At 41.5% G+C, this 26982-nt stretch overlaps 1 protein-coding gene across 3 annotated transcripts; it reads left to right on the forward strand.

Moving 5' to 3' along the window:
• Positions 1-2: 2 nt before the first annotated feature.
• On the forward strand, positions 3-25908 carry KIN (Kin17 DNA and RNA binding protein). 3 transcript variants are annotated; one of them, XM_070800756.1, is made up of 13 exons: positions 3-188; positions 4261-4355; positions 6102-6145; positions 6230-6352; positions 7237-7418; positions 8787-8835; positions 9765-9822; positions 12854-12983; positions 14857-14907; positions 15731-15799; positions 19010-19109; positions 20583-20683; positions 25463-25908. In XM_070800756.1, the coding sequence occupies exons 1-13, from the start codon at positions 75-77 to the stop codon at positions 25775-25777; spliced, it is 1431 nt and encodes a 476-aa protein (XP_070656857.1). In that variant the 5' UTR covers positions 3-74; the 3' UTR covers positions 25778-25908. The 3 variants fall into 3 exon arrangements, with proteins under 3 accessions (XP_070656857.1, XP_070656858.1, XP_019828478.2); XM_070800757.1 differs by lacking the exon at positions 25463-25908 and adding an exon at positions 24557-25226 and having other exon boundaries at positions 4-188; XM_019972919.2 differs by lacking the exon at positions 25463-25908 and adding an exon at positions 23184-25226 and having other exon boundaries at positions 5-188.
• The last annotated feature ends 1074 nt before the right edge of the window (positions 25909-26982 follow it).

Below are 26982 nucleotides of genomic sequence, written 5' to 3' on the forward strand. Positions count from 1 at the left end.
GCCCACTCCCGCTTGCCCTGTTCCGCTTCCGGTCGTCTAGGCGCTGGCCCCGGAAGGGTGTTGTGGTCGTCGCGATGGGGAAGTCAGATTTCCTCACCCCGAAGGCTATCGCCAACAGGATCAAGTCCAAGGGGCTTCAGAAGCTGCGCTGGTATTGCCAGATGTGCCAGAAGCAGTGCCGGGACGAGGTAAGCGGGCGCGGGGTGGCCCCGCGCGCACCCCCGCGCCTCTCCGGCGGTACCCCGCTGGGTATGCAGGCTGAGGTGCCAGACGCCGCGGCGACCGCCTGGGTCTCCCGCCCCCAGGCGTGGGGGCTGCGCAGGGCGAGCCCGGGACTCCACTCAGTAGGGCTGTACTTCCTTCAACCCCCCGTCCTGGCGGAGAAGCCGGCTTTGGACACCTCCTTCTCCTCAGTCTGATCACCCCCAAAGGAATAAAGAATGAAAAGGTTATAACCCCAAAAGGAATAAAGAATGAAAAGGTTTTGCATCCCCCTTGAGAAGCGACGTTAGTCAGGCTGTCACGAAACTCGGGATGAGCCGTGCGGCGCTGGACGCCCTGGAATAACAACACCGTCTCAGACTTGGCTAGGCTCTTAGACATAATCAGGGTACAGACCAGAACTAAGCCCTTGCAAGCTAGTCACCTAACAAGCCTTTGTCGAGCGCCTGCGACGTGCCAGGTCTGGGATGTTTTCTTCGGGTGACATGTGGACTCTCGAGTCAGAACCAGGAGGCGGAGCTGTGTTCCCTTACAAGTTACTTGCTGTCTCTCCACCTGTTTAGTTATCTGAAAAGTGAGACTAGTAATTGTCCGTTCTCATGAGACTGAGTTTTAAATGAGTAAATTATGTGCAAAGTGGCTGAGGGGCAGATATTGAGAAGCTTTGTAGACTGTGCTGTGGAGCACTTTTTTCCCATTATTTAGGTGGATGATAAAAGCACCTGGAAAAATTGACCGCAGGCTAGTGAGGCGATCCTATTTTTCTCTGGATGTTGAATTGGGTAGGAAAGGAAGAACAGTGGACACTTGGAATAATGTAATCCAGTGTTTCTGCAAGTGAGGGATGAGATACTTTAGATGGAACTCAATGTTGAATGACACTGATAACAGTTTTTCTCTTTCATTTCTCTTTGGTTCTCTTTACTACTACTCACAGTAAAATTCTCACACAGAAAACTAGTACAGGGAAATCCGTATACCCTTTACCCAGATTTAACATTTGAAGTATTTTGCTGTGTCCTTTTCCCTGAAATATTTTAAGGTAAATTACAAACATCAGGATATTTCACTTCTAAATGTTTAAATCAGTTCAATTCAGTCACTTAGTCATGTCCAACTCTTTGCGGCCCCATGGACTGCAGCACGCCAGGCCTCCCTGTCCATCGCCAAGTCCCAGGGTTTACTCAAACTCTGTCCATTGAGTCTGTGATGCCATCCAACCATCTCATCCTCTGTCATCCCCTTCTCCTGCCTTCAGTCTTTTCCAGCTTCAGGGTCTTTTCCAATGAGTTAGATCTTCGCACCGGTGGCCAAAGTATTGGAGTTTCAGCTTCAGCATCAGTTCTTCCAATGAATATTCAGAACTGATTTCCTTTACGATGGACTGGTTGGATCTCCTTGCAGTCCAAAGGACTCTCAAGAGTCTTCTCCAACTCCGCAGTTCAAAAGCATCAATTCTTCGGCGCTCGGCTTTCTTTATAGTCCAACTCTCACATCCATACACGACCACTGGAAAAACCATAGCTTTGACTAGACAGACCTTTGTTGGCAAAGTAATGTCTCTGCTTTTTAATATGCTGTCTAGGTTGGTCATAACTTTTGTTCCAAGGAGAAAGCATCTTTTAATTTCATGGCTGCAGTCACCATCTGCAGTGATTTTGGAGCCCCCAAAAATAAAGTCAGCCACTGTTGCCACTGTTTACCCATCTATTTCCCATGAAGTGAAGGGACCAGATGCCATGATCTTCGTTTTTTGAATGTTGAGTTTTTAAGTCAGCTTTTTCACTCTTTCACTTTCATCAAGGGGCTCTTTAGTTCTTCACTTTGTGCGAAGGGTGATGTCATCTACATAAGGGTGGTGTCATCTGCATATCTGAGGTTATTGATATTTCTCCCGACAGTCTTGATTCCAGTTTGTGCTTCATCCATTTAAACTCCAGAAATGTTTAAATATGCTTCTTTAAAATATTAGGATATTTTTCTACATAGTCACAGTATATGTCATGACACATAAACAAATTAATGAAAATTTCTTGGAGACTTCTTTGGTAGCCCAGTGGTAGGGAATCCTCCTTTCAATGCAGGGGACACAGGTTCAATCCCTGGTTGGGGGACTAACATCCCATGTGCCACGGAGCAGCTAAACCCATGCACCGCAATCACTGAGCCCCCAAACCATGGAGTCCACATGCCTGTGATTAGAGAGTCCATGAGCCACATGGAAAAATATATCCCATATGCTGCAACTCTAAGACCCAGTGCAGTCAAATAATTTCTTCATATCACCTTGTATATACTGCATAGTCACATTTTCTCAATTATTCCCATGAATGCTGTATAAAACTTTTTTTGGCATAAGGAACTGTATTCAGTGTCCTGTGATAAACCATAATGGAAAAGAATGTAAGTGTATGTATAACTGAATCACTTTGCTACACAGTGGCAATTAACACATTGTGAATCAACTATACCTCAATAAAATAAAAATAAAAACAAACAAACAAAAAACCCCAGTTATTTTTTAAACCAAGATCCAGTCAAAAGCAATACATTGGATTTAGTTATTAGAACTTTTTTAAAAAAAACAGACTTATTTTTAGAGTAGTTTCAGGTTCATAGCAAAAATGAAGTCCATTTTTTGAAAGGTACAAAGATCTCTCTTACCCACCCTGCCCTCAATATGTACAGCCTTCCAGACCATCAGCATGGTGCAGCAGAATAGTACTTTTGTGACAGTCAGTGAGGCGATTCGTGCATCATTAGCACCAAAGTGCCTAGTTTGCATTAGAGTTCACTCTTGGTGTTGAGCGTTCTGTGGGTTTGGACAAATGTATAGTGACTAATATCCACCATTATAGTGTCATACAGAATAGTTTCACTGCCCTAAAAGTCTCAGTGGTGTGGTATATTAGGACTTTTAATTCTCTCTCAGTTTTCAATTTGAGATGGAGCACCTTTCCTTCCCCCATTTGTTTTTATTGACACTGACTTGAAGAGACCAGGCCGGCAGTGATCCTGGAGGACTCCCTTTTAACCATTATGTTTGCTTGTGGTTGTCTTTTGTCCTCTTTCTCTAACCCTTGTAGTTTCTGTAAACTGGGTCCTGGCAAAAATTGTGTAGGCGTCTGTGGATGACTAAAGATGAGAAGCTACTCTAAGCAAGATTGAGATTGGACTCAGGACAGTGGGAAGGGGGTTGAGCAGAGGGTCCGGGTGAGTCATTAGGAGGGCTGAGCAGACAGAGTGCTATGGAGATGGAGGCCTCTGGGGTGCAGCATCCTGCGTCCTGGACTGGGTGCAGGGTCCGGACGGCGCCATTCCCGGGATGGGGAGACGCAGGAGAGGCACTTTCTCATGTCTCTTACTAGTGACAAGTTAGGTTCAGATGCTAAGCAGCGTAGATACAAAGCCAAAACTTGCATTTTTTTTTTAAATCATCTGAAGACTATACAGATTTAGTATGATAAAGATTATGTATAATATGAAGTAGTGTCTTTTGGGTAATGAGCTAAAGTATAGGAGTAAAGTATAGGAAAGTGAGTGAAAATATAATAGTTTCCCTAATGGAAATTCACTAATGACCCATTTTACTTCATTATATTCCTCGAAATGCTTGCTTAACACTTTGTATGAAGCAGGTGCCCAATAGCAATTTGTTAGAGTCAAAACATGAAATCACTCTTCGTTACTGTGCCATGTAATGTTTTTTGCTAATGTCTGTTTTCTAAAGTGCCATTTTTCTGTCTCTTTAACCTTCTGGGATTCTTCTTTGATTAGCAAGGTTGCAAAACTCAGTTTTATGAAGTTAAAAAAAAACAAACAATAGGGTGCTACAGCCAGTGACTTGATTATTTTTTATAATTTATCATCAAAGAGCAGTTATCTATGGTTTAATTGCTTATTGATTTATTAATAAGTGTATTAATGTTACTTATTAAATTGTTATTTTCTATTTATTAAATTATTATTATTTATTATTAATTAAATACTTTTAATGACCTAAATCAGAATTTAACTACTGCCTTTGCATTTTTATAGAATGGCTTTAAGTGTCATTGTATGTCTGAATCTCATCAGAGACAGCTGTTGCTGGCTTCAGAAAATCCTCAGCAGTTTATGGATTATTTTTCAGAGTAAGTAACTCAACACCATCTTTATCTCATAAGCTTTATTCAGTTGGACATTTAAGAGATGCTTAATATTTTATATATTAGAGGCTCTGTTTATTCCTTACAAATTAATGTGATAGCGGCATTAACTTTGTGCTCCATTTTTGTCTTCTTTTGACAACTTATCATTGTGTGGAATTGTTAAAAAAAAAAAAAGTATTTCTCATGATTCAGTCTTTCCTTCCTTCCACATCAAACATAATGAAAAACTGACTTTCATTCTAAAATAGCTGTGGCTGAGAGCACAGCTCTGGAATCAGACTGCCTGACTTTTAAGTCCTTCAAACCTGGGCTCTCCACTTAGGAGCTGAGTGACTTTGGCTGAGCTTCCAGAGTTTATCTATAGATATTGTATCTTCTCAAGTATTGTCTTTCCTTCATAGGGTTTATGTGAAGATTCAGTTCAGGTCAGTTGCTTAGTCGTGTCCAACTCTTTGCGGCTTCCCTGTCCTTCACCGACTCCCAGAGCCTGCTCAAACTCACATCCATCGAGTTGGTGATGCCATCCAACCATCTCATCCTCTGTCGTCCCCTTCTCCTGCCTTCAACCTTTCCAGCATCAGGGTCTTTTTCAAAAGCATTAATTTTTCGGTGCTCAGCTTTCTTTATGATCCAACTCTCACATAGGTGAAGATTAAATGAGTTAATATTTTTAAGCGTTTAGAAGAGTACCCAGTACTTGATTAATATTAGCCGTTAATTATTAATATTATTATTATTTCAGTAGAGAGGTATTCTGAAATTCTGAACGGTGATACGTTTTACTATGCATTGTCATAACATCTTACTCATTAATGCCGGTCAGTGCTTTAGAAACACCTTTAAGTATTAGGAAGCGAGTCAAATCATGGTGGTGGATACTAGTTTACCAAATTTCTGTTTTCACTTGGAAGCTGAGATTTTATATTGGCAACAAATATTGTCAATTGTTTTCCTTGATATCAAAGGCTCATTTGTTTATTTTTGAGAAGAATAGGTACTGAATATTTAATTTGAAGTAACTGTTGTCTACCTGTCTGTCATTTCTCAAATTCCAAGTGATGCTTTCATGTTTCTGTGCTGGTTGGGGTTGGGAGCAGCCTTCTTTTCCTTTTCATCTGTAAAAATTGTATTTGTACTTCACCACCCAGATTAAAGATTGCCTCTGCCTCTTGGTATCTCCCTCAAGGTTCACATGGTATCTTATTACATCTCTTTTTCAGGTTAGCTTAGCCAAGCAACAGTTTAGTTTCTGTTATGGCTATGATGGTTCTGCTAGGTTGTGACCTCGGTGAGGGTTTGTATCTTACTCACCTATGTTTGTCTGGCACTTAACATTGTGCGTAGCTCAGAGGGACACATTAAGTGCCAACTTCACATGGAAAAGGCAGTTTTGTTATTGATAGAATGGGGTTATTACACCACATTTACTGAGAGTTCATGAAGCGTGAAACTTCATGAAGCACCCTCTCCAGAGACCCATGGTCACCTTGTGCCTGCTTCACCAAGACAAAGTTTCACCTCCAAACCAACTGTTAACTTTAATTGTTGAAAGCTATAATCTTTCAGGATTCTTCCCTCGTTCAATGTTTAAAGGTTCACAACAGATGTTCACGTAGATATTTCACATATCATTTGCTCATGCAAACTGTATGATGGCTTAAATTTCAGGAAGATGGTGCTGTATATTTGTAGAAATTACCTTAATGCTTTCCCTTCTTGCATTATTAGGGAATTCCGAAATGACTTCCTAGAACTTCTCAGGAGACGCTTTGGTAAGCACCTTAAGTCTTGTGCACTCAGTGACTTTGTAATCTAATAATCTGCTCAGGGTCTGCCATGTTGTATTTTGTTCTCAGGCACCAAGAGGGTTCACAACAACATTGTTTACAACGAGTACATCAGCCACCGGGAGCACATCCACATGAACGCCACACAGTGGGAGACACTGACAGATTTTACCAAGTGGCTGGGCAGAGAAGGTGAGAACAAGACATGATGTGAACGGCTGTTCCATGGCTGCACGTGGGCAGGGAGAAGATGGTCCTGTATTCTGCTCAGTTGTGTCCAACTCTGTGACCCCGTGGATGGAAGCCCGCCAGACTCCTCTGTCCACTTTCTGTGTAAATTTACGGGAAAGAGGTTGAGTAGGTCAGTTAGAAACTGGTGGAGAGGAGTGCCTCCTGCAGGGTTGCTTTTGCACACTGCGGGCGTGTAAGGGCGTCTGGAGCCATTCTCTTGATGATGCCAAGGTTTATCACTGAAGCATCCAATCGTTAGGTTGAATATCAACCAAGAGGTACCTGTCTTCTTCCAGTTTTTTTCCCCCACATTCATTTCACTTTCACAAACTCTTGTTAAGGCAATTTTTAAATTTGCTGCCTCTTTTCCCATTTCTAATAGGATAAAAAGTTCAGGAAAAGAAAAGATGAAGAAATTTCTTTTATTATTGTATTACTTATTCAGTGTGTTTCTTTATTCCATTTTGGGGGTAAGTTTTCTGCTAGTGAAGTCAGCAGGAATATCATGTACTCAGTGGATGTTAAATGCTTAGAGACAGTTGAATAATTACTAAGCAGGATAATCCATTTTTTGTTTCCCTTCTTTCAATGTGTTGGCGCAACCTAGTCAAAAACCAAAATAATATTTTTTTCTATTTAAAAATTCTAGAACGTATTCCAATTAAAATCTAAATGTCAGTAACTTTAAATATGGAAAATTCACATACTGTATGAATTTGTGTATTTGAACATGTTTGAATGAGTATACTTGAATGAATGAGTAATTACTGTAGACAGATCACATTTATATTTGCTTTCAGCTTTGATTGTGTACAAAACTAATAGTATTGGTTACTTTTTTAAAGGTTTGTGCAAAGTGGATGAGACACCAAAAGGCTGGTATATTCAGTATATAGATAGGGACCCTGAAACAATCCGCCGGCAGCTGGAACTAGAGAAAAAGAAGAAGCAGGACCTTGATGATGAAGAAAAAACTGCCAAGTTTATTCAAGAACAAGTGAGAAGAGGTCTGGAAGGAAAAGAGCAGGTGGGCATCATCCAGAGATGCAGCAGACAAAGGTCTGAAGAAGCACAATCACTTATTTGCCTTGAACCACATTTTGTAGGAGAAAGCGCGTGGCCTGGTATAAAAGCCCAGGTTGTGGAGTGGAGACAAAGCTGGGTCACTTCCTGACTTCACATGCTTATGTAACTGTGTAATCTTCTAAACCTGTTTCCTCATCCCTAAAATAGAGTCAGTACCTAAAGGTGAAGACGTGAACAAGTCAGTTCAACTAATTGTAGCTAATGCAGTGCTGGGGAAGACCACAGTGTGTGGGGACACAGAGGGCCGGCGCCTGCCCCAGCCTGGGGTGACGCAATATTATTTAAAGGCAGATACAACCCCCCAGGCTGAGAAGTCTTGAGGAGTTCCTGGGCCAAACCCAGGTGAACGGGGAGGGAAGGCGTGATAAAATTGTTTCAGCCATTAGAATAACTAGATCAAAGCACTTATTTCAGCAGATAGTTATTGGTCACCTCTGTGTGCCAGGCGTTCTTATAGGCACTGGGGATCCAGTAGTGGAGAGAAGAGGAAAATCCCTGGCTTCGAGGAGCTTGTATACTAGATGTGTGTGAGAGCAGGAAAATACAGCCTTGTGTGTATGTGGAACTACTAGCCATTGAGTATTGTTAAAAGCTTCTTATTGTGATGCAGCATGCATAAAGTGTATGGCATGCATGAATCTTACGGTTACACTTCCATCAACTTTTACGTATGTATGTGTCTTGAGATGAATGGATGGGTTGATCGAACTATAGATAAGTAGATAGTCCATGTGGCTACCACCCACATGAACATATTAAACATTTCTAGTATCCTAGAAGGTTCCCTCATGCCCATTCCTAACCAGGACCCCTTGTCCCCAGAGAAGGAAGCACTGTTCCAACACACTATTATTAATTGTGGGTTAGTTTAACCTGTCTTTGAACTCTGTAAGAATTGAATCATCTAGTATGCTGTCTTTTTTATTTATGTATTCATGCATTCATTTATTTTTATTGATGGTATGTTCTCTTTGTGTCTGGCTTCCTTAGCTCAACATAACGTTCTGTGCGTGTCATTCACCATGTCCTTTCCCATTAGTGCTGCTCTTCTTTTTGATTGATGTATAACATTTCATTTTATGACTATAACAGTGTTTATCCGTTTTCCTATTGAGAAGCATGTGGCTTGTTTCCAGCTCCTCCCACACCCCCCATAGGATGTCTTTATTGGAAGATGTTTACAATACATGTAATCTCTTATATGATACCTTAACTGTTTTAGATAGTGAGTTATAATTTAGAGCTCTTGAATATTTATTGTTAGTAAATGCACTGTGAACCAAACCTTTGAACTCTTTTTTTTTTTAAGGAAGTCCCTGTTTTTACGGAATTAAGCAGAGAAAATGATGAAGAAAAAGGTACTTTTCTTCCTGTTTGAAAATGGATGCTTTTATATTGGCCCTGCCAAAAACTAGCAACATGTTTGGGAATAGGACATATTATCTACCTGGACTGCTTTATTCTCATTAGTAAAATGAAAAGATGATAACAATGAATTAGATGGAATGCCTTCAGCAATGAATAACCAGACTGAGTAAAATTAGCCTAAACGGTAAGGAAATACTTTACCATACCAAGACTCCGACTCCCAGAGATAGGGTGGTTCTGGATGTCGCACTGTCAGCAGCTGGACACAAGGTGGCTGCCAGCACTCCAGCCATCATATGCAGACCCAGCCTGTCCAGAGGAAAACAGAGAGCCTGTTTCTCTTCTGGAGTCCCCTATGAGCAAGTAAGCTTTTCCTAGAAGACCTTCTTCCTAGCAGCAGGTTTCCTTTTGAATGTCATTGGTCAGACTGTATCTTGTGTCCCCCCTCAAAAACAGTCACTGGGAAAGGAAATGGAATGATTTTGATTGGTTTAGACCAAAGAACCATACTTATCCCCTCCCACAGGTCCCACCTCTTAGTCCCATCCCCTTGGGTGTTAGGTTTTCAACGTTTAGATTTGGGAGGGGACACACCCGTTCAGACCATAGCATCCTCCAAGCCATGTGTGAGGCCTTCAGACACCGAAACAAGATGGGATTCCTGTTACCAAAGGGAGAGGGGAGGCGGAGCAGGGAAGGGGTCAAGGCCACATGCTCTGTCCAGTGAAGATCTCTCCCTGCTCTGTAAGCACCACTTCAGTATATTTTACGGGAGTTTATGATCTCTGGGTAGGAGCATTCCAGCTCTCATTTATTCAAAATGTCCATGAATTTCTGTGTGGCTTCTTTGTGGTATTTACCTGATGTTTTGCTAGAATTTTCCCCAAATATATATCGAATACCAGTTCTTTTCTTCCAGTTACATTTAATCTGAATAAAGGAGCCTGTAGTTCAGGAGCAGCATCTTCCAAATCAAGGTGAGCCATGTGGACAGGTATCTTAGAACTTGAGAGTTTGGGTGGAATGTTGATGACTATCTTAAAAGGTGCAGGATTGTGAGTTATTTTTTCTAGTTGTCATTTTCATCTCTCTTTGTTTTGTTTAATGGTTGATTGATTTTTTTCTTAGAAATTGTTTTTTTCTTATTTGTCTGTGATGAACTGATTCTGTTTTTTGAGGAAAGCTCATGTTTTATTAAAATGCTTCACATGGTAAACATGTACTACTCCCTGACTCCTCCACTCAGTGGTTCTTTGTATGCTATGGCAGTATTTATTTTTCTATCATAGCCCACTGTGTTAGCTGGGGTATACACTTTTTGTTTTACCTGCTCTGTTATGATTTTCTGAGAATAGAGACTTAACTTCTCCAGCTGTCTCCTTAGCACCTGGTTAAGTATAAATGCGTTAGTAGACACTCAGTAGCAATTGCCTACCCTTCTAAAGGGTGTGGTACTGAGCTGGAGCTGACCAGCCTTTTCTGTAAAGGGCCACATAGTGAGTATTTTAGACTTTGTTGGCCGTGTGTCTGTCACCACTTCACGTAACTGTGCTATCGGACTGAGGAAGCAGCCACAGACAATACGTAAGTGAATGAGCCCGGCTGTGTTCCAGTTCGATCTCGTTTATGAAAGCAGGCTGGGTCTGGCCCTCAGGCTGCAGTGTGTCAAGCCCTGGGATGGCCTGTGGTTGGGTGTTTGTGTCTACCCTTCGTGTTCTCTTTTCTCGAGGGCCTCATGTGTTCTTCCATCAGATATGCACGTGCTGCTTGTCATGTGGGGTGCACTCAGTTTTAGTCATGGAGGTTTAAACATGGATAGGTGTTCAGGAGGACACCGGTATCTGGTGGAATTTATCTTTTGAGCTGGATCATATTTGCTATTTTTCTTCATATTCTACATGATGCTTATTTCTGTGCTGTGCTTAGTCACTCAGTCGTGTCTGACTCTTTGCGACCCCATCGATGTAGCCCCCAGGCTCCTCTGTCCATGGAGATTCTCCAGACAAGAATATTGCCGTTTGCTTCTCCAGGGGATCTTCCCAACCCAGGGATCAAACCCAGGTTTCCCTCATTGCAGGCAGATTCTTTCCCAGCTGAATCACCAGGGAAGCCCAATGCTTATTTAACCTAACTCAATTTTTTGTTGGGTAGAGGGTTTTTTGTTGTTGATTGTTGTTTTGTTTTGTTTTTTTTTGGTTAATCACAATGGTATAAATTCAGCGGCATTAAGTAGATTCACACTGTGGTACAACCATCACCACCACCCATCTACATGACTTTCATCACCCCAAACTGAAACTCTGCACTCTAAAAAATAACTCCCCACTGCCCCTCCCCTCAGTCCCTGGTTACCTCTGTTCTGCTCATCTGTCTTTATGAATCTGAGCAGAATCATACAGTATTTGTCCGTTTGTGTCTGGCTTCTTTCACTTAGCACAACATCTTCAAGGTATATCCATGTCTTGGCTTGGATCAGCATTTCTTTCTTCTTTAGTCTCGATGGAAATGTCCCCTTGTACATGTAGACCACGCTTTGTTTATCCAGTCATCCATCGTGAGCGTTTGAGTTGTTTTCGCCTTTTGGTGCTTGTGGTTAATGCTCTTCTGAACATCAGTGTACAAATATCTGTTCACATTCCTGCTTTCAGTTCCTTTTGGTGTTTATCCAGATGTGGATTTGCTGGATTATGCGGTCATTCTGTGTTTAATTTTTAAAAGGTTTTCCACAACAGCTGTACCATTTTACATTCCCACCAGCATTTGCACAGGGGGCTCCAGTTTCTCCACATCCTTGTGAACATTTGTTATTTTCTGTGTTTTTTTTTAATAGTAGCAGCCTACTGAGGGTGTTTCATTTTGGTTTTGATTTGCATTTCCCTAATGATTTGTGATGGTAAGGATCTTTTCATGTGCTTTTTGGCCATTTATAATCTTTGGAGAATCACTTATTGCCCATTTTTTAACTGGTTTGTTTATTATTCAGCTTAGTTTTAAGAAAAAGTAACAGCTTTAGTACAACTCAGTTTCATATTTTGTAAATACGACAAAATAATTAGACTGGGAGGGTTCAGTGAGTCAGCAAATATTAATGGAGCATGTATTTGAGTCACAAGATAGTTACTGCTACTTCACAGGGAGAAAAAAAAAATATATATATATATATATATGGATATATGTAGTCTCTCCCCTCCTATGAGAGAGGAATCATATATACAAAGAGTTTTATATGAGGTGGAGCCAGGTGCCTGCCCCAAAGTGCTCTGGCAGTTCGAAAAAGGACACAATCCATGAAGTCTCATGAAGAATGGATCTTAAAGAATTTCGACAAATGGAAATAAATGGAGAGACTATTTTAGGTACAGAGAGGCATGTGCAGAATTACAGAGGCTTGGACAGGCATGGCTCAATCAATAGCAAATTGTTCAGAATGATAAGTATACCTAGTAAATCAGGGATGGTATTCTGGGGCCAGTGGTGACGGTTGTATAGTAGCACTCAAAAGTTGAGAATGTGCGCTGTGAAGACCTCAGGCAATCAGGAGTAATAAAAAAGTTCACACTGAATGTTGAAATCTTTGTTTTAAAGAAGTGGAACCAGCAGCACTGTGCTGGACTTCCGCTGGCTGTCTTACAAACCTCTCACCTGGTTGATCCTTGCAGTCCAACTGAAGTTGGGCCACATTACAATCCCCGTTCATAGCTGGGGAACTGGGACGTAGGGAGAATTGCTGAGGGTCCTAGCAGAAGTAGAAAGAAACCCTCGTGGCCCCAGCCCTGAGGCTGATGCTGTCGTCCCTGACGGTCACACAGGTAGAGTGGCGCTGACTTGGGGCAGGGACAGGAAGGGCTCCGTGCTCCCAGTCCTATGCGTGAGGGACACGCCCATCATTGTTTGACTAATCTGTAGTTAACCGTGTTTAACAGGCTCCTTCTGTGTTGTTCCTTTCACCCATTATAAAGCCTGCACGTTTGCAGTTTTTGTTAACAGCGCATTCCTCTTCCCCTCAAGTTCTTTGGGACCAAGTGCCCTGAAAACGATTGGGACCGTGGCATCAGTGAAGCGGAAGGAGTCCTCCCAGAGCTCGGCTCCGTCAAAGGAGAAGAAGAAGAAGAAGTCTGCCCTCGATGAAATCATGGAGGTGAACTTTATGAACTGCTTGTCCACTCTAGCTATTTGGTGAACGATGTGATTCCAACCAAGGAGAGTTAAACAGTTTCACCAATTAAGAGATTAATACAAAGGGAGGAAAATGTGCTCAGGCCAGATTAGGGGCGAAGAGCCCAGATGCAGTTCCATCTGGGTGGAGCCAGAACCTCCCTAGGTAGGTGCCTCAACTGCTGTCTGCAGAACTCTTCCTGAAATTGTGGTCAGTAGATTTCGTTTAGAAGGACCATTGTGGTGATTGACGCCAGAAATAAAAGCTCTGCTCACCTTTGGTGGCTCAGAAAATTGGCATCCTCCAGGGATCTCTTCTGTGGCCTCTTAACTTCCACTTAACACCTCCTAGCTAGGAAGAGAACATTTAGACATATTTTTAATTTGATTAAACCAGATAGCCAAATTTATGTGACATCATTGAAAACCTGTGATTATCTGACTTAGAGCTATACCTTTGCTTTAAATTTACCTGAAATTCTGGAGTCATTCTGCAGAAGGTTCTTAATATATCCTTAAATACACAGTTCTCCCTTTCACCCCACCACCTTCCCTCATCAATAAATTTATGAAATCTTCAAGTTATTTATGAAGAGAAAGAATAAATGGGTTCAAGAGACTGATTATTTTCCCTCTTAACATCATTTTCTCCGGGCTCCTCAACCTTTTTCCTTCATTTGCGAAGGGATAGGAGGAAACTGGTCTTCCCTATTATTGGAAAAACAGAAAACGCAGGGCAGTCAGAACAGCTTGAAGTATAACATATTGCGTGTACACCGTGAGATGTGTTCATTCTAGCATTCAAGCCATGCAGAGTTGCTGTTATGTGCTGGGCATCATGCAAGGTCCTGCATGTGTGCAGTAGGGAGAAAAACATGGACCCTGCGTGTCACGGAGCTTTTGCTCTAGCAAAGGAGATATCCCAGACAAAGTGAACCAGTGGATGAGTATTCACAAAATGTGAAGCCCTAAGGAGATCTGAAGGCAGGGAGTGGGGAGATGGTTTGTTCCCTAGCTGAGGCGCGGAAGATCGCTACTTCAGTCTTCGAAAGGAAGATCCACGTGGCTGGAGCCCAGTGAGCACTGGAGTGGTGGCATCTGACGTTAGAGAAGGGGCAGCCCCACAGAAGTCTTAGAGCCCATTTTGAATATAATTAAGTGAAACAGAAAGCTGGATCTACCTGCTTAGAATATAACATGCCAAGTTTATAGGGTATTCTTTGTTCACATTGGGAAGTCGGCAGAATTAAAATGAAATTTCAGGTCAACCAAAGAATGGCATTGTTCATTCCCTTTGATAGGGTTAACTAAGCAGTTGAGAAAGAAAAAGGTGTGAGATGCAGTTCTGCTGGTGGTTAGCATGTTTCCTTTTGGTCACCCTTTTGTTTACATCTCTCTTGGATGTGTTTTCCTTCTCCTTCATTTGACAGCTTTATCATCCTTGTCAAACAGGGAAGCTCCTTTTTGTCATCAAACTGTATACCCAAGTACACTGTCCTAGATTGGTCCATAAGAGTTACATTTTTACCCCTGAAAACATCACCTGTTTTCCGTCTCATGACAGTCTGGGGAAGGAAGGAGGGGCGGGACTGTGTGATATTGGCAGGCAGCCTTGCAGTTTGACTTGATAGAAGCTGTTTATCTTCTTGGTCAGTTGATTTGCCTGTTCCTTATTTTCTTAGAGTTGCTTTTTTTCAATCAAAAATAAATTGCAGAAAATTTTATCAGAGCTTGCACATTATATCAGTCTTCTGTGAAGTGTGTTTTATGGAGTTCTTTTGCTACATAGAATGTTATTAGAAATAAACTGAATATTTTAAAGAGGCAATTGTTGGAATGTCTCATGTGTCCTTCAGATTGAAGAGGAGAAGAAAAGAACTGCACGGACAGATTACTGGCTGCAGCCTGTACGTATCCCACTGGGCCTTCTTACATCTAAGTGTGTTCTTATGTGTGTGCTAAGTTGATACAGTTGTATGTCCAACTCTTTGAGACCCCATGGATGGTAACCTGCCAGGCTCCTCTGTCCATGGGATTCTCCAGGCAAGAATACTGGAGTGGGCTGCCATGCCCTCCTCCAAGGTATCTTCCTGACCCAGGGATCAAACCCACTTCTCTTGTGTCTCCTGAATTGCAGGTAGATTCTTTACCGCTGAGCCCCGTGCTATTAAGTGAATGATTTAAATGGTCTTTGATATAAATGGCTAAATTTCTTAAATATCTGTCATTTCTGGAGATACATTTATAACTTTAATGACTCATCTGTGCATCTGCTCTGTAAAGTCCTGATTGTACCTTTGTTGGAAGGTAGCTTCCTGTTCTTGAACCAGTAATGTGCCTTGAGTTTAGTGCCAAATTTTTCTAAGGACCCCTTGAATTTAAGTCTAGAATTATTTTCTGTTTTGGCCATCTGTGAAAGACCTAGACTAGTTGAGATTGGTAGGTAGAAGTGCTGGATTTCAGGGAACCTTCACTGTGGAAATCAGCCATGAGATATGCATTTTTTTCTCTTGGTAACCAACTGTGTTGAGTTAAAAAGAGAAAGAAGAAATGAAAGATTACTAAGAAAATGTCTTGCCATTGTGCTGGGAAGGCTTCCAACTCCAAAGGGTCTTATTTAGACAACAGGTAACATTTTACTATGATTTTTTTGGAGAAAATGGTTTAAAATATAGTATCAAAAGAGGAAAGGTAATTGATATTGTTCCTTCCATCTTTTTTTTTCTCTAGGAAATCATAGTGAAAATTATAACCAAAAAACTTGGAGAGAAGTATCATAAGAAGAAGGGGATTGTAAAGGTAGGACTGTGAAGCTAGGGATGGAATTTGGGAACAGAGCTGGTGGGGGGCTGAGTAAAGCCATCTTGCTGCTGCTGCTGCTGCTGCTAAGTCTCTTCAGTCGTGTCCGACTCTGTGCGACCCCATAGATGGCAGCCCACCAGGCTCCAGCCGTCCCTGGGATTCTCCAGGCAAGAACACTGAAGTGGGTTGCCATTTTCTTCTCCAATGCATGAAAGTGAACAATGCAAGTAAAGTCGCTCAGTTGTGTCCGACTCTTAGCGACCCCATGGACTGCAGCCTACGAGGCTCCTCCGTCCATGGGATTTTCCAGGCAAGAGTACTGGAGTGGGGTGCCATCACCTTCTCCGAAAGCCATCTTGATACTCCTCAAAAACCAAGTCCTAGCAGCAGAAGCAGTGTGTCTAAGGATTTTGATGGCTGACTGCACAATGGTTGGAGAAATATTCTGTTTCCAGCCATAGTATAAACTGTGGTTTGCTTTCTTACTGGAGCAAATAGTATAGGTGTCCATGGCCATGTCTTAAAAAACTTCAGCAAGTACACCTTATGCATTCCCATTGTTGTTGACAGGCAATGAAATGATGCCCCGGAGTTCTAAGGAAGACTTCCTTGTGTTTAACCTGAGAGGCTTATCTTGAGTGCCCTAGGATTTTAAAATTTAAAAATCAGCTCTCTAGTCTTTTTCTTTCTTCTGCTTTTCCTAAGTATAGTTTCATGCTAGCAGCCAGCCCTTGTGCCTGCATAAATTACCCTCCTAATGTATTTAAACAAGGCAGAATTGTTCCTCTCGCTGTATGTCTTAAAGACTTATTCTAAGATCGCCAGCCTTTTCCTTCCAAGTGAAAACCTCAACTAAACTTTGAATTGAACTCTTTAAGGACCATCAGATCAGATCAGATCAGTCGCTCAGTTGTGTCCGACTCTGCGACCCCATGAATCGCAGCACACCAGGCCTCCCTGTCCATCACCAACTCCCGGAGTTCACTCAGACTCACGTCCACCGAGTCAGTGATGCCATCCAGCCATCTCATCCTCTGTCGTTCCCTTCTCCTCCTGCCCCCAATCCTCCCAGCATCAGAGTCTTTTCCAATGAGTCAACTCTTCTCATGAGGTGGCCAAAGTACTGGAGTTTCAGCTTTAGCATCATTCCTTCCAAAGAAATCCCAGGGCTGATCTCCTTCAGAATGGACTGGTTGGATCTCCTTGCAGTCCAAGGGACTCTCAAGAGTCTTCTCCAACACCACAGTTCAAAAGCATCAGTTCTTCGGCGCTCAGCCTTCTTCACAGTCCAACTCTCACATCCATACATGACCACAGGAAAAACCATAGCCTTGACTAGACGGACCTTTGTTGGCAAAGTAATGTCTCTGCTTTTGAATATGCTATCTAGGTTGGTCATAACTTTCCTTCCAAGGAGTAAGCGTCTTTTAATTTCATTTCTGCAATCACCATCTACAGTGATTTTGGAGCCCAGAAAAGAAAGTCTGACACTGTTTCCACTGTTTCCCCATCTATTTCCCATGAAGTGATGGGACCGGATGCCATGATCTTCGTTTTCTGAATGTTGAGCTTTAAGCCAACTTTTTCACTCTCCACTTTCACTTTCATCAACAGGCTTTTGAGTTCCTCTTCACTTTCTGCCATAAGGGTGGTGTCATCTGCATATCTGAGGTTATTGATATTTCTCCTGGCAATCTTGATTCTAGCTTGTGCTTCTTCCAGTCCAGCGTTTCTCATGATGTACTCTGCATATAAGTTAAATAAACAGGGTGACAATATGCAGCCTTGACGTACTCCTTTTCCTATTTGGAACCAGTCTGTTGTTGCATGTCCAGTTCTAACTGTTGCTTCCTGACCTGCATACAAATTTCTCAAGAGGCAGATCAGGTGGTCTGGTATTCCCATCTCTTTCAGAATTTTCCACAGTTGACTGTGATCCACACAGTCAAAGGCTTTGGCATAGTCAATAAAGCAGAAATAGATGTTTTTCTGGAACTCTCTTGCTTTTTCCATGATCCAGCGGATGTTGGCAATTTGATCTGTGGTTCCTCTGCCTTTTCTAAAACCAGCTTGCACATCAGGAAGTTCATGGTTCACATATTGCTGAAGCCTGGCTTGGAGAATTTTGAGCATTACTTTACTAGCATGTGAGATGAGTGCAATTGTGTGGTAATTTGAGCATTCTTTGGCATTGCCTTTCTTTGGGGTCGGAATGAAAACTGACCTTTTCCAGTCCTGTGGCCACTGCTGAGTTTTCCAAATTTGCTGGCATATTGAGTGCAGCACTTTCACAGCATCATCTTTCAGGATTTGGAATAGCTCCACTGGAATTCTATCACCTCCACTAGCTTTGTTCTTAGTGATGCTTTCTAAGGCCCACTTGACTTCACATTCCAGGATGTCTGGCTCTAGGTGAGTGATCACACCATCATGATTATGTTGGTCATTAAGCTCTTTTTTGTACAGTTCTGTGTATTCTTGCCATCTCTTCTTAATATCGTCTGCTTCTGTTAGGTCCATACCATTTCTGTCCTTTATTGAGCCCATCTTTGTATGAAATGTTCCTTTGGTATCTCTGATTTTCTTGAAGAGATCCCTAGTTTTTCCCATTCTGTTGTTTTCCTCTACTTCTTTGCATTGATCACTGAAGAAGGCTTTCTTATCTCTTCTTGCTATTTTTTGGAACTCTGCATTCAGATGTTTATATCTTTCCTTTTCTCCTTTGCTTTTCGCTTCTCTTCTTTTCACATTTATTTGTAAGGCCTCCCTAGACAGCCATTTTGCTTTTTTGCATTTGTTTTCCATGGGGATGGTCTTGATCCCTGTCTCCTGTACAATGTCACGAACCTCATTCCATAGTTCATCAGGCACTCTATCTATCAGATCTAGGCCCTTAAATCTATTTCTCACGTCCAGTGTATAATCATAAGGGATTTGATTTAGGTCATACCTGAATGGTCTAGTGGTTTTCCCTACTTTCTTCAATTTAAGTCTGAATTTGGCAATAAGGAGTTCATGGTCATAGCCTGATCAAATATGGCTTCTAGAAAATAAACTCCATTGATATTAATAGAAGGAGTTACTCTTAAAACAAGTTGCTCTTACTCTTTGATTAGAATTTCATTTGTTTTCATTTATTTATTTCTGTCCTTGGACTTCATATTGGCATGTCTCTTCTGTTATTAAAGTGTTGGTTTTACATGACAGGAAGTAATTGACAAATACACAGCTGTCGTAAAGATGATTGACTCTGGAGACAAGCTGAAACTTGACCAGACTCATTTAGAGACAGTCATTCCAGCACCAGGTAAATCACTCTGCAGACCCTTTAACACATATACCGTGGAAATAAGTGATTCCATTCCTACTGGACATTACCCAATAATTCCAGATATGAGTTTCCTCTTTAGAAAAATGTAATTGCCTATTATAACCAGCTCCTGTTTGACTTGGTGATATGGATGTTTACCAGTCCTCTGAGGAAGCTATTTTGTGGCATGAATAAATTTTCCCTTCCTAGAATCTATTTTTTTTCCCCCAGAAGCAAATCATAGACATATCTGGATAAAATCAATCATGTTAGGATGATTATTAATGCCTTTGTTTAGCCATTTGAGATAGTAAAGTAAAAGTTAGTATTATCTTGCATTTTCTGTTCCTTAAGCATATTACACATTTCTAATGTAAATGCCACTGTGGTTAGGTTGTCTGCCTCTGACCCAAAACCCTTCATGGTATTATCATTGGTGGCATAGTGATAATGTTAGTCTCTCAAACTTGCATTTATCAGATCAGAGCCTGTTATTCTTTCTCCCTAAAACAAAATTCATTTTATGGATTAGGAATTGTGGACTTTTTTTTCAAAAGCTTTAGTGAGGTGTAACTGACATAAACTGCATCCGTGTATAAGGTATATAAATTGATAAGTTACAGCACGTACCCACTCCCATGAAAACCATTGCTACCATCAGGTTGATGAATGTGTCCATCACCCCCGCAGAGTTTCCTCATTTCCTTTACAAACCTTTGCTCCCTGCTCTGTCTCCGCTCTCCCCCAGGCAGCCACTAGTCTGCATTCCATCATACAGATTAGCTCCTGTTTTTCTAGAATTTTATATAAATAAAATCATATCGTGTGTCCTGTGTTTGTGTGGCTTCTCTCACTAAGCACATTCATCCATTATTCTGGATTCATCCACATTATTCTGGATGAATCCAGAATAATATTGGTGCATCTGTGTTGTATTCATTTTTACTGCTGAGTATTTCATTATGTGGACATGCCAGCCTCTAAGCAGTCACCCACCGATGGACACTGGGGTTGTTTAAAGTTCTTGGCCATTATAAATAAAACTGCTATATGAATATTCATGTACAGATCTTTATATAGATATAAGATTTCTTTTCTGAGAAAATTCTTAGAGATAGAATGGTTCAGTAGGCATATGTTTACATTTTTATGAAACTAACAACCATCTTGTGATTTTAAAAAGAGACAAAGTAAGCTGAATTTTTTTCTGGTTACTTACGGGCTCTGGGCATCCCCTCCAAGAATGTTATGCTTTTTGGTCTTAAATTAAAACATCCCTTAACAAATAAGTGGAAAAAATGAGGAGTCTTATAATGTGGTGGTGATCAAAGTATCTACAAACTGTACTTTAGAATCATACAGATAATAAATGATTAAGAACTTGCATTGTGTTGATGCAGAGCAGTTATATTTGGCTGTAAGAAAGTGGCATTTTCTTTGTATTAAGTGTTAACTCTTTTTCTGTTGCAGGAAAAAGAATCCTTGTTTTAAATGGAGGCTACAGAGGAAATGAAGGCACCCTAGAATCCATCAATGAGAAGACTTTTTCTGCTACTATAGTCATTGAAACTGTAAGTATATTTACAGAAAGACAAATTTCAAAATGCTTTTAAAATGTGCTATGGTTTTTGTCATTGATTTGGTGTTTTATGAATTTGGGTGTTCTGTTTGTATTCGCTCCTGTTTGGAAATCTGTAAGGTTCCCCCATCCCCGCTGCCCCACCCCTTATTTTTTTTTTTTTTTAATTTTATTTTATTTTTAAACTTTACATAATTGTATTAGTTTTGCCAAATATCCCTTATTTTTAAGAGTTTTTTTGAAGTGGAACATTTTTAAAAGTCTTTACTTAATTTGTTGCACTATTGTTTCTGTTTTATATTTTGGTTTTTTGGCTTCAAGTCATGTGGGATCCGGGCTTCCCTGATAGCTCAGTTGGTAAAGAATCCACTTGCAATGCAGGAGTGAAAGTGAAGTCGCTCAGTCGTGTCCGACTCTGCGATCCCATGGACAGTAGCCTACCAGGCTCCTTCGTCCATAGGATTTTCCAGGCAAGAATATTGGGGTGGGTTGCCATTTCCTTCTGCAGAAGATCTTCCCGACCCAGGGAGTGAACCCAGGTCTCACATTGTAGGCAGACACTTTACCGTCTGAGCCACGAGGGAAGTCCTGGTGGCAATGCAGGAGACCCCGGTTCAATTCCTGGGTTGGGAAGATCCCCTAGAGAAGGGATAGGCTACCCACTCCAGCTCAAATAGTAAAGAATCTGCCTGCAATGCAGGAGACCTGGGTTTGATCCCTAGGTCGGGAAGATCCTCTTTAGAAGGGAGTGGCAGTCCACTCCAGTATTCTTGCCTGGAGAATCCCATGGACAGAGGAGCCTGTTGGGCTACAGTCCATGGGATTGCAAAGAGTCAGACATGACTGAGCAACCAACACTACCCACTCCAGTATTCTTGGGCTTCTCTTGTGGCTTAGGTAAAGAATCCTCCTGCAGTGTCAGAGACCTGAGTTCGATCACTGAGTTGAGAAGATACCCTGGAGAAGGGAATGGCTAGCCATTCCAGTATTCTGGCCTGGAGAATTCCATGGACTAGTCCACGGGGTCTCAAAGAGTCAGACGTGACTGAATGAATTTCACTTCATGTGGGGTCTTAGCTCCCCAACGGGATCAAACCCACAGCCCCTGCCTTGGAAGAGGGTTTCTTGATCACTGGACCACCAGGGAAGTTCCTGTATAAGCCTGTTTTCTTTAATAACTGACATTGCTGAAGCAGTTTATCTTCTGATTACAAAAGAAATACCGTACATACTTGTCTTTATCTGTTCACCCTCCTATAGCAAAGTACCATAGACAGGGCAACTTTAGAAACAACAGAAATTGACTGCTCACATTCTGGAGGCCGGAAGTCTAACACCAAGGCGCAGGCAGAGCTGGGTGTCTGCTGAGGGTCTGTGTCCTGATCTGTGTTCTCTCATGTGCTGGAAGGGGCGGGGAGCTCTCTGGAGTCCCTTTTTAGGGGCACTAATCCCATCCTCAAGGGCTCTGCCCTTGTGACCTCATCACCTCCCAACACCATCACATTTTAATGTATTGAATCAGTTTGGGGCAGGACACAAACATTCAGTCAGCAGCAATACTCTTATATAAAAGCTGAAAATTACAATTTACTATAAATACTTTAAAAAATTGCCCATAAACCTCCAGGCAAATGGTAAGCTCCATTAATATTTTAGTCTGTTTTTCCCCCATGTTTGTATTTTATAAAATTATGTATAATATGTATAGTTTTGTATCTGTTTTTTCCCCCTCATAACTAATATAAACTTAATCTGCCAGAGTGTAATTAGTGAGGAATTAGTCATGATTAATGGAGGAAAGCCACAGAAATCAATAATTTTCCAGTGTTCTTCTTTCTTTCATAAAGGATTTAAGGTAGGTGACATCAATAAAGTAATTCATTTCAGGAATCTGATATTTAAGTAAAATTGCTGATTCATTTAGAGTTGGTCCACTGACAGTTCTGCTCACAAGATTGAGACCTGACCTGTCTTCAAAGGAAGGATCTGAGACGGGCTTCAGATCCTCGCGCTGCTGCACCGTGTCACCGTTATCATGGGCAGCGTGACGGGCTGTGTGTGGAGGGTGCGTGGCCTGCGCGAGCCCCGCGCCACCCCTGTCCGTGGACTGCGTGTGGAGGGTGCGTGTGGAGGATGCGTGGCCTGGCGAGCCCCACACTACCCGTCCGTTCTGTGGGCCGGAGCACCGTCTCACACCACGCCTGACCAGGGGGAGCGGGTGGGGTATAGGAGGTACTCACCAGCCAGCAGGTCTCCGGCACAGCATCTAGTGGTAATGCATCCCACCCAGTATGAAGAAAACACGACCAGTTCCTGACAAGGACACCATAGGGTACTTTTTTAAAATTCAGAGTCACGAAGAACTGTTAGCCACCTTAATGGTGTCTTAGGGATGTGAAAAGGCACGTTGGCATCCAGAAGCATATGTCCTTTTCTTGTCCTGTAAGTGCATGTGTGTTTTTAACCACTTCTTCAATTATTTTAATTTGTAGGGCCCTTTAAAAGGACGCAGAGTTGAAGGAATTCAATACGAAGACATTTCTAAACTTGCCTGAGTTTGAAAATTTGTTAGCATCACATTAAAATCTTAAAGCATCAAATTGGTGTTCACCAAGACATTACAAGACTCTACTGTGTTAGGGTGTTTCTTTTGTATAAAACAAATGGATTTATTTAAATATTACTGTAGTTGTTTAGTCTAACTTATAGAAAAATCTAATTATGTCTCGTGAAGTATCAAAATTATGTCCTTGTTGTTTTTGTTGCCTTTGTAATACTTCCTTGATTTTTTAATCTACATTAAAAGAATATTATTGTAAAGTGTTGTATATAGGACAATGTAGAACTATTGTAGAGCAAATCCTTCATATACTCTAAATTTATATTTTCATCAGTAAAGTAGTAAAGTTGGATGTAATATAATTACATTTTTAAGAGTCAAACTATAAATAGAATAGCTTTATTGAGATGTAATTCACACACCATACAATTTCACCCATTTAAAGTGGACGTTTTAGTGGTTTTTAGAATATTTACAAAGTTGTTTGAAAATCACCATTGTCTAATTTGAGAATTTTCATCTCCCCAAAAGTAACCCTGGATCTATAGTCACTCCAGACTACTGGCAACTACTAATCTGCTTTCCATCTCTGTGAATTTGCCTGTTGTGGACATTTCATAGAAGTGGAATCATACGGTATATGGTCTTTTATGACCAGCTTCTTAAACAAAGCGTAGTGTTTTCAAGGGTTATCCATGTTGTAGCATAGGTTACTACCTCATTTTCATTCAATGGTAATCTTTTGTATGGATATATAACGCATTTTTCAAAAACTATTCATGAGTTGATGGACTTGGATTGCTTCACTTTGAGGCTATGATGAATAATGCTGCTGTGAGCATGCATGCACAAGACTTTTTGTGGTCATGCATTTTCAGATCCTGGGGCACAGTAACTCACTCGTGTTATACCGTGTCTAACATTTGAAGAGCCATTTCCATAAGGAATGGCTCTCCCTGATTGTGGTGCAGAAATAAAACATGATGCTTTCCACAGGCCTCCCCCAAATCTGTAACTTTGGAATCAACTCAGTAGTTTTCTTCACAGAAAAAAGTTTCATCCCTACTTCTCACATTCTTTTCTCCAACATCTTCCTGAAATTATCACAAAATAAAGTAGCGTTATTGAGGTTAGGTTTAATTTTTAAAAAATCAAGCATAAAAATATGATTCTATACTATAGAATTGTTTTCCCTATAAGGTTTTAGAGGCCAATATGGTTATATTAAGCAGAGTAACTGCAGACACCTAAAATCAAGTCTTATATTGACCTTTTTTCTTTCTTTTTTTTTTTTGGCTGCACCAGACAGCTTGCAAAATCTTAGTTTCCTGACCAGAAATCGAACCCCAGCCCCCATGCAGTGGAAGCACAGAGTCCTGACCGCTGGACCACCAGGGAATTCCCTGACTTTTCTTTTTAAAACATTGTAAGCTATTATTCTTTTTAAAAAACAGACTTTATTTTTTAGAGCAGTTTCAGGTTCGCAGCAGAATTGATGAACCTCCACTGACCAGTCATCGTCACTGAAAGTCCATGGTTTCCATTAGGGTTCCCTCTTGGTGTTGAACATTCTGTCGGCTTGGACAAGTTTATGACGACATGTATCCACCATTATGGGATCGTACGAAATGGTTTCATTGTCTAAAAATCCACCTCCTCGTTTCCCTCCCTCCCCTCCCTCCGTCAGTCACTGATCTTTTTGACCTCTGCATGGTTTTGACCTCTCCAAAATGCCATGGTTGGGCTCATACAGTGTGTGAGCCTTTGCAGACTGGCTTCTTTTACTAAGTAACATGTGTTTAAGTTTCCTCTATGCATCTTCTCACGACACGACGGCTCATTTCTTTTTAGTGCTGAATAATATCACATTATCTGGATGCACCACAGTTTACTTAGCCATTCATTTACTTAGCCTGAAGGACATCTGGGTTGCTTCCAAGTTTTGTCAACTATGAATAAAGATGCTGTAAACTTCCACGTGTAGATTTTTGTGTAAACACAAGTTTTCAGTTCATTGGGGTAATTACCAAGGAGCGTGGTTACTGGATTGAATGGTAAGAGTGACTTCCAAAGTCTCTGTTGCTGTCTGCAGTCCTACAGGCAATGAATGAGAGAGTTCTGTTGCTCCACAGCCTCACCCGCATTTGGTATTGTCTTGATTTTGGCCATTCTAATAGGTGTGTAGTAGTATTTCATTGTTTTAATTTGCAGTCCCTAAGGAGATCCAACCAGTCCATTCTAAAGGAGATCAGCCCTGGGATTTCTTTGGAAGGAATCATGCTAAGGCTGAAACTCCAGTACTTTGGCCACTTCATGCAAAGAGTTGACTCATTGGAAAAGACTCTGATGCTGAGAGGGATTGGGGGCAGGAGGAGAAGGAGACGACAGAGGATGAGATGGCTGGATGGCATCACTGACTCGATGGACATGAGTCTGAGTGAACTCCGGGAGTTGGTGATGCACAGGGAGGCCTGGCGTGCTGCGATTCATGGGGTCGCAAGGAATCCGACACGACTGAGCGACTGAACTGAACTGAACTGAATGACATATGATGTTGAACATCTTTCTGTATGTTTATTTGCCATCTGTATGTCTCCTTTGGTGAGTTGTCTAGTCAAGTCTTCTGCCATTTTTAAATTGAGTCATTCACTTCCTTACTGTTGAGTTCCAAGAGTTCTTTGTATATTTTGGATGATAGTCTTATACCAGATATGTCTTTTGAAAGTACTTTCTCTTAGTTTTTGGCTTCTCAGTTTTTGGAAGGCTATTCTTTTTCACAGTCTTACTTGAGGTCAGATAAAATTATTGGCATTGGTATCTTAGGAAACCTAATTCCTGGAGGTTTCTTCATTAGGAATGCCATTGGGTCCCATTGCTCTATTTGCTCATTTTCCCCTTATATACTTCTTTTATTTTATTACTTATTTACTTTGCTTTTTTGTCTGTGCCCCGTGGCTTGTGGGATCTTAGTTCCCCAACCAGAGATGGAACCCGGGTCCCCTGCATTGGAAGAGCTGAGTCCTAACCACTGGGCCACTAAGGAAGTTTCCTCTCCTTATGCTTTTAACTGCCTATCAGTTTTTGCTGATATCTTTGAGTAAATTTATTCAACAAACATTTACTAAGTGCCTCTAGAAGTAAACCATTGCCATAAGTGCTGGAGATAAAAGGGTGAGAAGCAGGTATAGGCCCAAGGTGGGTGTAGCGTAGGAACTGACAGTGTTCAATGAATTGATACTCAAATGAAACGATTGGCTGACGGAAATGAGCTAATCTGGAATAGCTGCTTAAAAACCCACCCTGACTTTGCTGTCCCTCAGTGAGAAACCTATAACTGCTGCCAGCATACACCTCGGTTCCTACTCTGGTAAAATGGGGTCCCCGGATTCAAATATGGGGCAGCTTTCATTGTAAGGTCACCATTAGGTAGACTGAAGTGCCCCTGAAATGTTAACTGAGTAACTGAATCATTATGCCATTAAAGGAAGCATCCCTGATTTTCCTTCCTCTTACAGTGGTTATTTAGGAAAAAGTCACCCATGTAGCAGAGAAGGCAATGGCACCCCACTCCAGTACTCTTGCCTGGAAAATCCCATGGACGGAGGAGCCTGGTAGGCTGCAGTCCATGGGGTCGCCAAGAGTTGGACAAGACTGAGCAACTTCACTTTCACTTTTCACTTTCACGCATTGGAGAAGGAAATGGCAACCCACTCCAGTGTTCTTGCCTGGAG

The sequence above is a fragment of the Bos indicus genome, chromosome 13, assembly GCF_029378745.1.
Source record: "Bos indicus isolate NIAB-ARS_2022 breed Sahiwal x Tharparkar chromosome 13, NIAB-ARS_B.indTharparkar_mat_pri_1.0, whole genome shotgun sequence".
Taxonomy (NCBI): domain Eukaryota; kingdom Metazoa; phylum Chordata; class Mammalia; order Artiodactyla; family Bovidae; genus Bos; species Bos indicus.

Coding starts and splice junctions, on each gene's coding strand:
- KIN (XM_070800756.1), top strand. CDS start 75: ATGGGGAAGTCAGATTTCCTCACCCCGAAGGCTATCGCCAACAGGATC. Junction 4,356..6,101: donor TTTATGGATTATTTTTCAGA/GTAAGTAACTCA, acceptor TTGCATTATTAG/GGAATTCCGAAATGACTTCC. Junction 19,110..20,582: donor GACAGTCATTCCAGCACCAG/GTAAATCACTCT, acceptor TTTCTGTTGCAG/GAAAAAGAATCCTTGTTTTA.